Source organism: Gymnoscopelus microlampas, assembly GCF_963454915.1.
Source record: "Gymnoscopelus microlampas genome assembly, chromosome: 20".
Taxonomy (NCBI): Eukaryota; Metazoa; Chordata; class Actinopteri; order Myctophiformes; family Myctophidae; genus Gymnoscopelus; species Gymnoscopelus microlampas.
In genome coordinates this window covers 39939919-39952390 of record NC_139957.1, presented here as the reverse complement: position 1 = coordinate 39952390, position 12472 = coordinate 39939919, and the positions used below count along the sequence as shown (strand labels likewise).

Below are 12472 nucleotides of genomic sequence, written 5' to 3'. Positions count from 1 at the left end.
GTCTGCAGCCTGAGGCACATGCCACTGTGTTGGAGTAACAATTTATTTAAATATTTATCATATTTAATGTCAACACATCTTCCTCTGACAAAACACTGTAGTTTGTGCTGTGTTGAGATTATACCCCGTCCCCCATTTTTAATTGTCACTTCAAACCACTGGTTTTGACCGACATGTAAACATATGTAGCAGATTCAACGTTTATTAGACTTATAATGAATATGCCTTATTATATGTATATATATATATCTCATTCCTTGTATTTTGACCATAAGGCCAATGATGATTTATTCACATTATGAATAGATAACCTCATTAGAAGCTCACTATTATGATTAATTTGAGGCACTGTGAAATGATGAACTGAACCAACCACTGTTTTCAAAGTGTGCTGTAGAAGTTGGGCATTTATATTCGCTGCTTTGTGAAAAACCACTCACTTATCATTTCAGGATCCCTAACAATGCTGAAGTATGATGCACGCTAATAATGAATAGGCCTGTTTATATAATTCAACTTTGATGCGTTTTAATGGGACCACCTACTCTCCTAGCTGTGATTAAATGTTTTATAATTGAATTTTGACACTAATATGCCAATATTGGCTTATGTGTCAGTCTCCTGTACCTATAGATGTATATTATATTGTGTTGTAGATATGGGATGGTTGTTATTGATGGCGTGAGATAACTCTTATAGCTGCCAGCCAGTTACAGTAGTAGCGCCTGTACCAGGTATATAGCCATTGTGTATTTGAAACTTATTTTATATTACTTACTTTGGCTGCCAAGAAAGGCAACTGGCTGGTTTAACTAGTTTCACGTCCATACAAGACGCTTGAAGTAACCATGTCCTTGATAATAATCTTTATTGGACCTTTTCGTGTGTGTTGTTGGGATATATCAAGGGAGACCAAGTTTTAATATTATAGAAGTTGATTGTTATGTAATATGTGATGTGTCTGAACGATGCTTTCCGTACCTGAGTTAAATTCAAAAACCTTTTAGACTTGAAGACGTGTATAATAATGTCATGTTTCTTACCTCTACAAACTGGCTTCAGATCTGTCATCAGAACTGTGTTCTACTCACATGAATAAAGTATTATGAGTAGGGTTTTTTTATGATTTCTTAAGAAAAATATTCAGATGCACGTTTGAAAAGAAAAACATATTTTTGTTTATAGTTGTAGTCGATGAGCAGCAGTCCTGCATCATCAGTGCTTTAAACCACTGCTTCTCAAAGTGAGCTCCGGGGAACCCCATTAATTGGGTTCTTGAGGGGGGGAATTCCCAGCAAAACAAACAGCTTGAGCTCTTAAAGCCATATTTTAATATTCATGAATGCTGACCAACCAACAAGTGGTAGTGATATCAAAATATGAAGGTCCTCAGCACGAAAGTGTTTGAGAACCACTAAGTACCTTAAAACTGCAAAGTATTTCACTTAAAATAATACCATTTTATTGGGGGGGGGGAAACACACACACACACACATAGGGCCATTAAGACCGGGAACACACCTGTGTCATTTTAGATTTCTTTGGCTATTCAAAAATGGAAGATATACAAGTAGATCTGCTATTTATTTATTTTTAATCTTGAACATTTGTGCAAATATTCGAATATATATATATTTTTAAAGGGAACAAATCTTTGCTTCTGGGGGGGGGGGGGTCCACGGCCAAATACATATAATATTGGGTGGTCCTTACGAAAACGTTTTGAGAACAACTGATATTATAACAACATAAGTTTTTTCAAAAACCTGTTAGGATTTTTAGCAGATATTTGTAGAATCGGACTCGGGTCTAGGAGGCTAGTTCTGGTCTGGACAAAACAGTCACAGAACATTCACTCTCCTCTCCTTCCCCTCCCCTCACTCCCCTCTCCTCCCCCTCCCTGAGACTGCATCCATATCCTACCTACACAATGTTGTTGAGCGACATAGAAGTGTTTTAGGCAGTGTTGCCATGTCCGCTTATTATAAGCCACTTTGGGCTTCTTTTTCTGTTCGGTTGCTTGTAAATATTGGTTAGTTGCGGCTTGCGGTTTTTTGGGCTCGTTTCTAATGTGTATAGTTTCTTATTTGGACTTGTCTCTGAAGTGCAGTTGCTTTGGGCGTGTTTCTAAAGTGTGGTTGCTTATTTGGGCTTGTTTCTAAAGTGTGGTTGCTTATTTGGGCTTTTTTCTAAAGTATGTTTTGGGGGTCTATTTTCAGTAGAGACAGAAACAGATGGGGAGAAATATGCAGCAAAGATCGTCGGGAACGGGACTCGAACTAGATTGTTTTGAAAATCAGCAGATCTACAAGCTCACAACGCATCACGAGTGGGCTTGTAGATGACTATTCTTAAATAGCCGCAGCATATAGGTTTAAAATGCTCCATTTGGCCTCGTTTTCATAGACCTGGTTGCTTATTTCCCTCACACATTTTGGCAACACTGGTTTTAGGTTACCATTCAAACGTTCGGTTCGACAAAAACACAAATTTTCGCAGGGCCTAAACATGGTCCTGAGGCCCCGTTCCCTTTGCATTGGCATTCTGCAGACCGCCCCCCCCTCCTCTCTCTCACACACTCACTCACACACACAATAGTCTTCCATTACAACTCATACAGGCTACAAGCAAATCTGACTTTAAAAAGAATATACATCTCATGGAATCTGCTTTTTGATTGTGGCTAACACATACTGCACACTGTTTAATGTTTCTATGGGCCTATACAGAGCCTCTGGGCCTAGTAGAATATATGATTGTTGTGATCAAGAAATAATAATTATGCAAGGATTTACACCATATAATCGATCGATTAAAAAAACAAAAACATTTGGTTGTATTTTAAGTTGAACTGTTTTCTTATACTGTCATGTAAAATGTTTTCATGTAATGTAATTTATTTCTGTGTGGTGGACCCCAGGAAGAGTAGCTGCTGCAGTAGCTAAATGGGGATCCAAATAAAACACACACACAAACACACACACACACACACACACACCACATGGGGGGTGGGACCAATGAAACAAAGGACAAAAACAATGGGATGCCGCTCCATTTAAACGAGAAATATAAACCACAATAATCTAAGACTGTATGTCATCATCCATCCAACAACAACCAGATATGACAGGCTACAGCAACACATCCATCCACACATCCTACTAAAACACCTGGAAGTGGAAACAAACAAAAACACACACACACACACACACACACACACACACACACACACACACACACACACACACACACACACAGTGGGAACAGCTGATCCTGTGTGAAATAGACCGTCGTGAATCCAAACAAAAAAGAACCTCCGAAGCGTCGTTTCGTTTGTAAATTACAACTGAATTCAACCAGCCATGCAGATAATAATCAGACAATACAAGCATGCATGCACGATGATTATTTCCACTGCTACTGGTTTCAGTTGAGCAGCTTCTCTTTTTTTGTTGAGGGGTTGAAAAAGATCTTAATCCGAGACGTATGAAGGTATTCTTCCAGGAGACAAACAACGTTCTTCTTCCTCCTCCTACTCTTCAAGATGGAGACCTTGGAAAAGACGCCACTCCCAATGACGTCAACATGTACTCCATTTATACGTTTGGGTACATTTCATTTCTCATGATCTAAAGCAGGGGTCTTCAACGTTTTCAGGCCAAGGACCCCCTAGCTGAGAGAGAGATGAAGCAGGGACCCCCTCTATATTGTATAAAATTATGTTTCAGATAAACTTATGCTGCTCTTTTTTCCCTCTACACCTATAACTCCTTGCCAAAAATAGCCTATGTACAAGCTCACAACAGGCGTTGTGAGCTTGTAGATCTGCTATTTTTGGCTAAAGTTCTCCTCAGAAAAGGGATGCTAGGGTTCAAGTGGTTAAGGTAAAAAACCCCGGCGGACCCCCTTTAGTAACTCTGAGGACCCCCTGTTGAAGACCCCTGATCTAAAGTACTTGTTCAACCTCAATTTAATAATCTATTTAAACGTGTTGTGCAGTCATCATAAATGCGATTTCTCATTCTTTTTCTTTTTGTAAGTGCTTTGGCATGTTCATGCAAATGCTGTTCTGTCTACATAGTCAATTGACATTTCATCAACAATGTATTAACCACTTAAAAATGTTCAAAAATAGCAGATGTGCAAGCTAGCAGCGTGACACGAAGTGACACGCTGTGAGCTTGTAGATCTGCTATTTTTGAATAGCAAAAGCAAAAATCGACAGATGCTTTCCCGGTTACTACTTGTCCAACCTCCACATCTTCTAGTCACTTCATCATAACAGCTATTTATTTTGTAACAAATTGCAAATGCTTTGGCACATTTATGCACAATTGTCTGTCGTTTCCTTACATTATCATCCTGCATCATCAGGTGTTTATTTCATGTTGATCAAAATGTATTATACTGGTTGTCTGAATAGTCTTCTCTGCCAAAACATCTAGGCATTGTTTCATATCGCAGAATGGTTGAGCCAGGAGTTGTCATGTTTGTTTGTGAACCAGTTGTCATAACATTAGACCCACTACAGCAAGGGTTCCCAAACTGTTCAGTGCCACGACCCCCCAAAATAATCATATTTGAACTGGGGACCCCCCACCCTGACAAGCACTTGGGATTGCAGGCATTACATTTAGTTTGAGGGTTCCACGGATAAATATTAGGAAAATAGACTAACGGCAAGCTCACAACGCCTTGTAGATTGGCTTATCACTTTGTCACTTTAGAAATGTGCAGATAGATACCCTGTCTACACTTACTGTAATGTTAGTTTGTTTCTGTTGAGTGAGAAAACAATGGAGATTAAGTTGCATCTGGGGACCCCCCACAATAATTTGATTCCTGCACTCCTTTCCCTATTAGTATGAGGAGTTGTAGCCTACTCAGCGGTGGAAGGTATTCAGGTGAGCCTGCTGGCTGCCATGGATGGATGCATGTGAAAGGACAACACAGCAGACGCCTGCAGTTGCTGGATCAGACATTCTGAAAGATACTTTCCATGCTGCATTGCAAGGGAAGCAGAGATCTGTCGTTGTGATGTGGATGAGATGAGAATATATATGCCAAAGTACAATATAACTCACCCATCTATGTTGAAATTACCTGCACTCTTGTAAATTGAGTGCTTTTCTGAAAAACGTTCCCTTGTTCAAATGATGCATAGTGCATAACGGTAACTGCATAGTGGGTATCACATAGGTTTTCACTCAGCCATGCCTTTTGCATCATCTGTAACTCCTTACGAATATTGTTATTTATTGTATTCTGTCAATATATGAATCTGTGCTCCATACAATATGAACATGGTCTTGAGTTAAATAAGTGTGTGCAAATAATGGATGAGAATCTGTGGCCTGACATACCGGAACGTCCGGAGGTGTGGATTATACAGATTTCACTGTAATCCCCCATACGACTGTGTAGGCTATGTACAGTTGTTATGCCTATGGATTGTCTCCTATTTACATATCATTTTGTATTTATTTCATATTTTGTGCTACGCAGTGCTGTCAAACAGTCCAGTGTTTTTCATTTCTGTATTGGAATGACATAGTCCGTCAAGAAATGACAGTACAAACAGTAAAATAATCAATTTGAGTACTCTCCAATCTCTTGTAATATATCTCGTGTAACTTTGTACTGTTGAAATGTATATGACATACAGAGCCATGCGCATCAGTGTCATCAAAACCCTAGCTATAGTTTACACCAGAAAATACAGTTGGCCTATAGTAGGCTACTGACAACATTGACTAGGCATTTTGACTGGGTAGATAGATATTAGTTGTTCCTGACATCACTAACATATTTAAGGGGAGATAAACTAAGGATTCTGAGCAAGTTAAGGGCTTTAAACCAATGCCCCCCCCACACACACACACACACACACACACACACACACACACACACACACACACACACACACACACTAAACTAGGCTACTGTTCCAACATTAAAACCAATGTCCTACCATTACAACATTAAACCAATATCCTAACATCAAACTACTGTTGTAGAACACTAAATCGATGTCCTAAAACATGTAACTACTATAATAACATGGGTGCGATGCACATCAGTCGTACGTGTCTATAGTGCTGTGTAAATGTAAAGAATATAACCGCACTGCAGTTTAAAATGGAAGCTCGAGGTTCGGTTCACTACACAGCTCCAACAAAGCACTAGCAGAGCCATGTGCTCCGGACGGCAGTAACGACCATTATGAACAATACAACGGTCATAAACACGTTTTAAACAAACCCAACACTAGCCGTGGTCTGGTCACCCGGTGAATGGTCTCTCTAGCTGTGGAGAACAGGCTGTAGCTTCCAGCTGAAACGTTACCATTACAGGTTGGAAGAGGATTGGAATAATTTACAATGTGTCACGGAATGTTTTTGCGTGTGGATTTGTATTGCAAAAAACCCGTCCAGACATTGAAACTGAGCACTGACGTTTGACTCGAAGCGTCCCGGAAACGGACGTCGTTGGTGCTTTTTAAACGGATAAAAAACACCGGTAACCTGAACCGACACGACCGTTGAAAGACGACACCGCTGGTTGCGTCCGAGAGAGAGAGAGAGAGGGGGTCCCCCGCTTTAGGTGTCTTTCCGCTGCGTGGTACCGTGCCGTGCCAGGCAGTCTCTCTCTGGACCGGACCGGACTGACAGACCGACCGGGGTTTGTTTTTGAACCACGACACAGGAACAAAATGGCGGACCGGAGCCTGCGCGCGCACCACTTGCGGTCTCGTCTCTGGTCACGTGACGAGCCTCGCGCATGGTTGCCTGTTCACCTCCCCCAAAAAAGACTCCATGTTGTGTGTTGTTTTTTTTCTTTTTCGAATGGGGGAAAAAAATAGACGATAGCACGTGGATTAAAACAGCGCCGTCGACGTTACGTGATCATAACCGATGTGTCACAAGGTAATCCATGTGTAGTTGAGAGGTACCTGGACAGACATGTTGACTTGTGTATGTTTAGCTGTTTGGGTAATTATATGGGTCAACCTGAGGTCCGGTTGCTAAGCATACATGCTGAAGCAAGCACTCACGTGCCAACGGTTCGGGGTTATTGCGCATCTCGGTCGCCATCTTTGATCTGCGAACCGCCATGTTGGATATGATGTCGTGACAAACAGGCGTACTAAAGGATGGTAGAATGTGTGTTATTGCTGTGTATATAGCTCAAGAAATGCAGTGAGAGTTATAACATGGGAACTGTGGGTTGAGCAGGCCTGTTATTCGACCATGGCTGCTATGGGAAGAAGCTAACGTTACTTGTGGATGCACTGTGTGCAGGTCAATGCTGTTGGTGAAGTCTTGTAGGTAGGTAGCTAGCTACTTAAATACTAAGTTGATGCCCTTCGGTTTCAGTGTTGTGCTATTTACAGGAGTCTCAAAATAACTGGTCTATTGTGTAAGAGCCGAGGCAAAACAAGTCTATGCAGATCTCGGTTTTCAACTGGTTGCGGGGAAGTTACTGTTGATTTTCTCTTACCCTTGATGCAAAAACGATGCCTGCTAGCATGCCGTTTGAGATGAGACTGACGTGGTTTAGGTTAACTATAACTTTTTTATTTATACCTGCACTTAACAAACCATCTCTGCTCTCCAATCGCGTATTTGAGCTAGCTGATTGCTAGCTGTGCTGGGTGTTTCAGCCGGGCGGGTGTGGTTTAACAAGATGGATGCACGGTTGTCAGGACCCTGCAGTGCAGGGTTCTGACAAACCGTGCGAGTGCTAGGTGAGCCAGTGCCCACAGCAGCCGATGGTATTGTGTGTCGTCGAGTTGCATATCAGTAGGTTGCGAATAAGTCATTATTTATTTAAATTGTATATTGATATGAAATATATTTCTGGTTAAGAAATGTCAACATTCAACGTATCAGTGGTTTGCATAAAGGTACAATGCAGGCTGCTACAGTAAATGTTAACTTTGTAAATGGCTGAAGTTAGAACTAGATGTGAGGTATCTTGTAGGTTTAAACTTAAGGTTAATGCAAAGATAAGTCACAGTAACGCTAGGAACCTGGCAGGCGCTCAAGCATAAGCGCACGGACACTGTTTCCCCCCACTCTATGTTAATGAATATAGACCCCTTAACAGACGACGTCACACTGGTTGCATGCGTTATACTGCGCAAGCGTCAAACCCATTCTGTCAGGTCTCGCTAGGGCGCGCAGCACTAGCCAACACACAAGAGGGGGTTGGGGTGTGCTGAAACCAGCGCACCCCGAAACAACAGGTTGAGAATTGATTGCATGAAACAATCACCTGTGCATCCAGTCTCAATGTTGGTAAACAAATAATTGGTCTATAGCCGTTCTCACTGTTCGAGCACGGACATTCCACTCGCACACGTGAAGTTATGTATTTTCCGCTCGGGCGGAAAAACAAGTTTGTCAACGCGCATTCTCATTGAGAACAGACAGATGTCCTGTTGTGGCCTAATCTTGCGTCACCAGACTTTCTAATTCGGAGGAAAGCCTGGTATTCGTTCTAAAACTAGCCGTGTGATCGGGTTTAGAAAAAAGTATCGTGGTTCCGGTGGTTGGTTCCAGTTGGCGTCGCATTGTTCTTGTTCCCCACATAATGTGAATAAATTTAGTCTTGCTAGTTGTGCCACATGTTAGAATAGAAAATGGACATACCAAACGATTATTGTACCAAATGAACCAAACAACGTACCTAACTTGACGTAACGTTCAGACCGAATCAGAAAATGGTATTGATCCCAGGCACGTCGTGGCCACGTTTGGTGATAACAGCACTCGCAGTTTGCGTTCACATTAAAAGCGAGTGAGCGTCACTTCTTTTGGTGGGTTTCCAGCGTTAGTAGTAATAAACACTTACTATGCTAGCTTAGTTTAGCTTGACAAGACGACCCAATGTGAGCCAACAAGAACTAACATCGGGCACACAACACTCGTAAGTGAAGCCCATTCATTCCACACCAATGATTCGTGATGCTGCAACTTTTCACTGCAACGTTCTGCGGCGGTTTCGTTGCATCGCAAATCATGCCGTGACTCGGCTAGAGGGGCGGTCCCCGGGTGAAACACCCAGTTTTTATGTAGTTCCGTGCCGGTACATCCTGACTGTGACAGATGTCAACCTTCATTTCTGTTATTTTTAACATTTAAATTGACTGGCATTTACTGGCTGGCTAGATTGTTCAAACTAAACATTACATTGTGTAGCTTTAAAATTAGATTTAGTTCACCAATATAATGCTTTTTGTTCTATTTTGAAGTTGGGTTTTTATAACCTGACTCCGCCAGATGAAAAAAGCTTGCTTCACTTGTTTCACAACCTACTTCCATCTGGGATCTCGGTAGCCCAACTGCTGCAAGACGGCGGTCCCTTTTTTCAAGCTACTTGGCAGGTGATTGGATGGGACCGCCTGTCTATCACCGTCTGGGCGTGCTAACTCCAACCAATCATATTGACGTGTCTACATGACGTATAGTAGCTGCGCAACTTGTAGTGTTGTTGTTCGTGGTAGCAGCCATGATGAATAGTGAAAGAACTACAATGCAATAGGAGCTTCTCGATGGTGTCACATCCGGTCTCGCCAAGATCCCGCCCGTAGCTGCCACTGATTTGTTTGACTGGGCGCGGGTCGGTGTAAACTCCAATCTCTGAGTGATCCCAGATGGAGGCTGTATTGTGAACTCAATACCGCCCCATCTGACGGAGTCAGGTGAGGGTTTTTAGTCCTGCTGGTGACAGTGCCCCAAGGACGTTTTTCTTTGTTGGTTTTGATTGATAAATTAATACTTTATTAACACATTCACCGCCATTGACGTAGATCTACGTAATTTCAAATTCAACCGTTGACCGCATTGACGTAGATCTACATCAATATAAAAAAATCACACCCTGTGTGAAGGTAGCGGCGCCTTTGATACATTTTGTCATCGATATGTGTTTATAATGTGTTTATAGCCGCTAAAAAACACCCAGTGTGAAGAGAGTGGTGCCTTTGAAAGTGTAACTGGTTGCATCCTTGTGTTGCAATCAGCAACAATATGTTGTCACGTGATACGTGACAACATATTGTCAAATGTCACGTGAAGCTTGACCAATCAGCCGTGCTCAAACATACGGACGGACATACGGACGGGCGGACATACGGACACACGGACAGGTCAAGTCAAATGTAGGAGTGGTTGGCACCACTCAAAAAATGAATGATCCCTTGACTCTGAGAGAAGGAATGGACGGATGTGACGTCATCCCAAAAAACGTCACTTCCGTCCACTCCTATATTATGAGTTGTAGAAAAACACATCTAGCCGGATTTCTTCTTTTTTTGGTGAAAACAAGCCTTTTTCAACGGCCGATAGCAACAAGATGGCCGATCGCGGTTACGACATTTTTGTTCCGGTGGATAGTGGAGACCCCACCCACCCCCCAGACACCCTTTGTTTACATCCCTGTACACATCGTTGCTCCCATGGCTCTCCAAAGATCGTCAAAAATACAAGGTTAAAAAACACTGGGCCAACATTTAACACACACACACAAGAGATCTCAAAATTGAATACTGTAGCTGGATTGCCATGTAACTTACGGAGAAGCGCATTCATCTTCCCTGGAGTATGAACCCTAACCATTTCAGTGACCCCATGACCTTTTCCGCCACCCGAAACCTAACCCAAAATGTCAGCTTTCCACACAAGATAATGCATAATCAAATGCAGATTGCAGAATGAACCATATAGATAGACAGACCGACATACCTTTACTGATGCAGAGGGAAATTCAGTTAAGTGATTTTAGTGACCCCACAGCCTTTTCCTTTGTGCCTCCCAAATGTTCTCTGTTAACGGCTAGCAATTTTGCAGCCCATAGGCTATATTATTACTAGCTTTTATGGACGATTAACCTCTGTAGACATGGCCAGTTTTATGGGCTAGAACTGGAAGTTCCAGTTTAGCGCTGTAGCCACTTCTTCTTGGTGTGATGACATCTTGCCTACTGAACAGAACAGTCTTCTCTTGGTGGGATGACATTTTACCTACTGAACAGAACATTCTTGTGTAATAATCATTTTTTTAAACGTCTCCTATATCAACTCCAACTTTATTCTCAAATCTGAAGTTCTAATGGATGGATTTGATTTCAGTTCACCTCCTGAGAACCTAGAATTGAGTTGGTTTTCATTCTAGCCATATAACCAGTTTACAGATGACTACAGATTTTCCTTTGAGATTATGGGACAAGGTGTTTGTCTTTCTGAATAACTGTCTCTGTTTTTTAGGAGTCATGTATGACTAGTGAAAGCCTTCAGATGTCTGTGACTTGTTCATGGCTACTACGAGGCAGAAGAGGGGAATGGTGCGTCATGATGAAGGGGCAGCAGCCCCGACAGCATCTGCAGCGGACTCACAATCTAGTCCCTTTGTTGTCATGAAACCTGGGAAGGCGCATGAGGGCAGGATGGGAGAAGGCCTTCTTGTTAATGGAGATGAGGCAAAGATGCTGACAAAAACTAGATCTCACATGACCTCAAAAAAGGACATGGTCAAAGTGTCTGCTACATTTCCCACGACGCAGCCTTTGGAGAATCTGCCAGCAGACAGTACCTGCAAAGGCATTGAGGTCACACTAGATAACAACAACATGTGGAACGAATTCTTCAGATGTAAAACGGAGATGATTCTGAGCAAGCAAGGTAGCAGGATGTTTCCCTACTGCCGCTTCCGCCTAGCTGGCTTGGAGCCATCTAAGAAGTATTCTTTGTTGATCGACATCCAACTGGTGGATAGCAACCATTACAAGTGGACTGGGGAAGATTGGGTAGGAGATGGGAGAGCAGAACGGCAAGTGAAAAGTAGTCCCTTTGCCCATCCAGATTCTCCAGCAACAGGTCAACACTGGATACAGAATCCAGTGTCCTTTTACAAACTCAAGCTGACTGACAGTGTCTCAGACCAGGAGGGGATGCTTGTCTTGCATGCATTGCACAAATACATACCACGATTGCATGTGTTTCCATCTGACAAATCGCCTAAAGATTTAAAACTCAGCAGCCCGCACGTTACATTCACTTTCCCCCAGACAGAGTTTATTGCGGTAACAGCTTATCAGAACTCAAGGTTTGCCCAGCTGAAAGTTGACTACAACCCTTTCACTAAAGGATTGAAGGAGGGTGGGTCGAGTTCATGGGGTCTAAAGCTGAAGTCAATCTCGGGCAAAGACTTGAAGAAAGAGGAATGCTCAACCTCTAAGGAGGGGAATTCTATGAAAAGGAACTTGAAGTCTTTACTGGCAAACCATAAGCCCAGAAGTGCTAAAGTGTTGGACCAAAAAAGCCCTCCGTCAGTCCCTCAGAAGACGACTACAGACAAAGACCAGTCTGCTAACGTATCCACTGGAGAACATTCTTGGTAAGAACGTGATATTTAATCAATGTATTGATAAAGGTGTCCTAACTAGTCATAATAGTATATTAAACACCGAA

At 42.3% G+C, this 12472-nt stretch overlaps 1 protein-coding gene across 8 annotated transcripts in view; it reads left to right on the top strand.

Moving 5' to 3' along the window:
- Positions 1-6806: 6806 nt before the first annotated feature.
- mgaa (MAX dimerization protein MGA a) overlaps positions 6807-12472 on the top strand; it is a 47662-nt gene continuing 41996 nt past the window's right edge. For 6 of the 8 annotated variants that reach the window (XM_084045536.1, XM_084045538.1, XM_084045535.1 and 3 more), the window contains exons 1-2: positions 6807-6926; positions 11270-12398. In XM_084045536.1, the coding sequence (XP_083901662.1) occupies positions 11317-12398 (1082 nt within the window). In that variant the 5' untranslated portion in view covers positions 6807-6926; positions 11270-11316. Of the gene's footprint in view, positions 6927-7269; positions 7329-10461; positions 10494-11269; positions 12399-12472 lie in introns of those variants that run through there. The other 2 variants (XM_084045534.1, XM_084045533.1) reach the window with 2 other exon arrangements.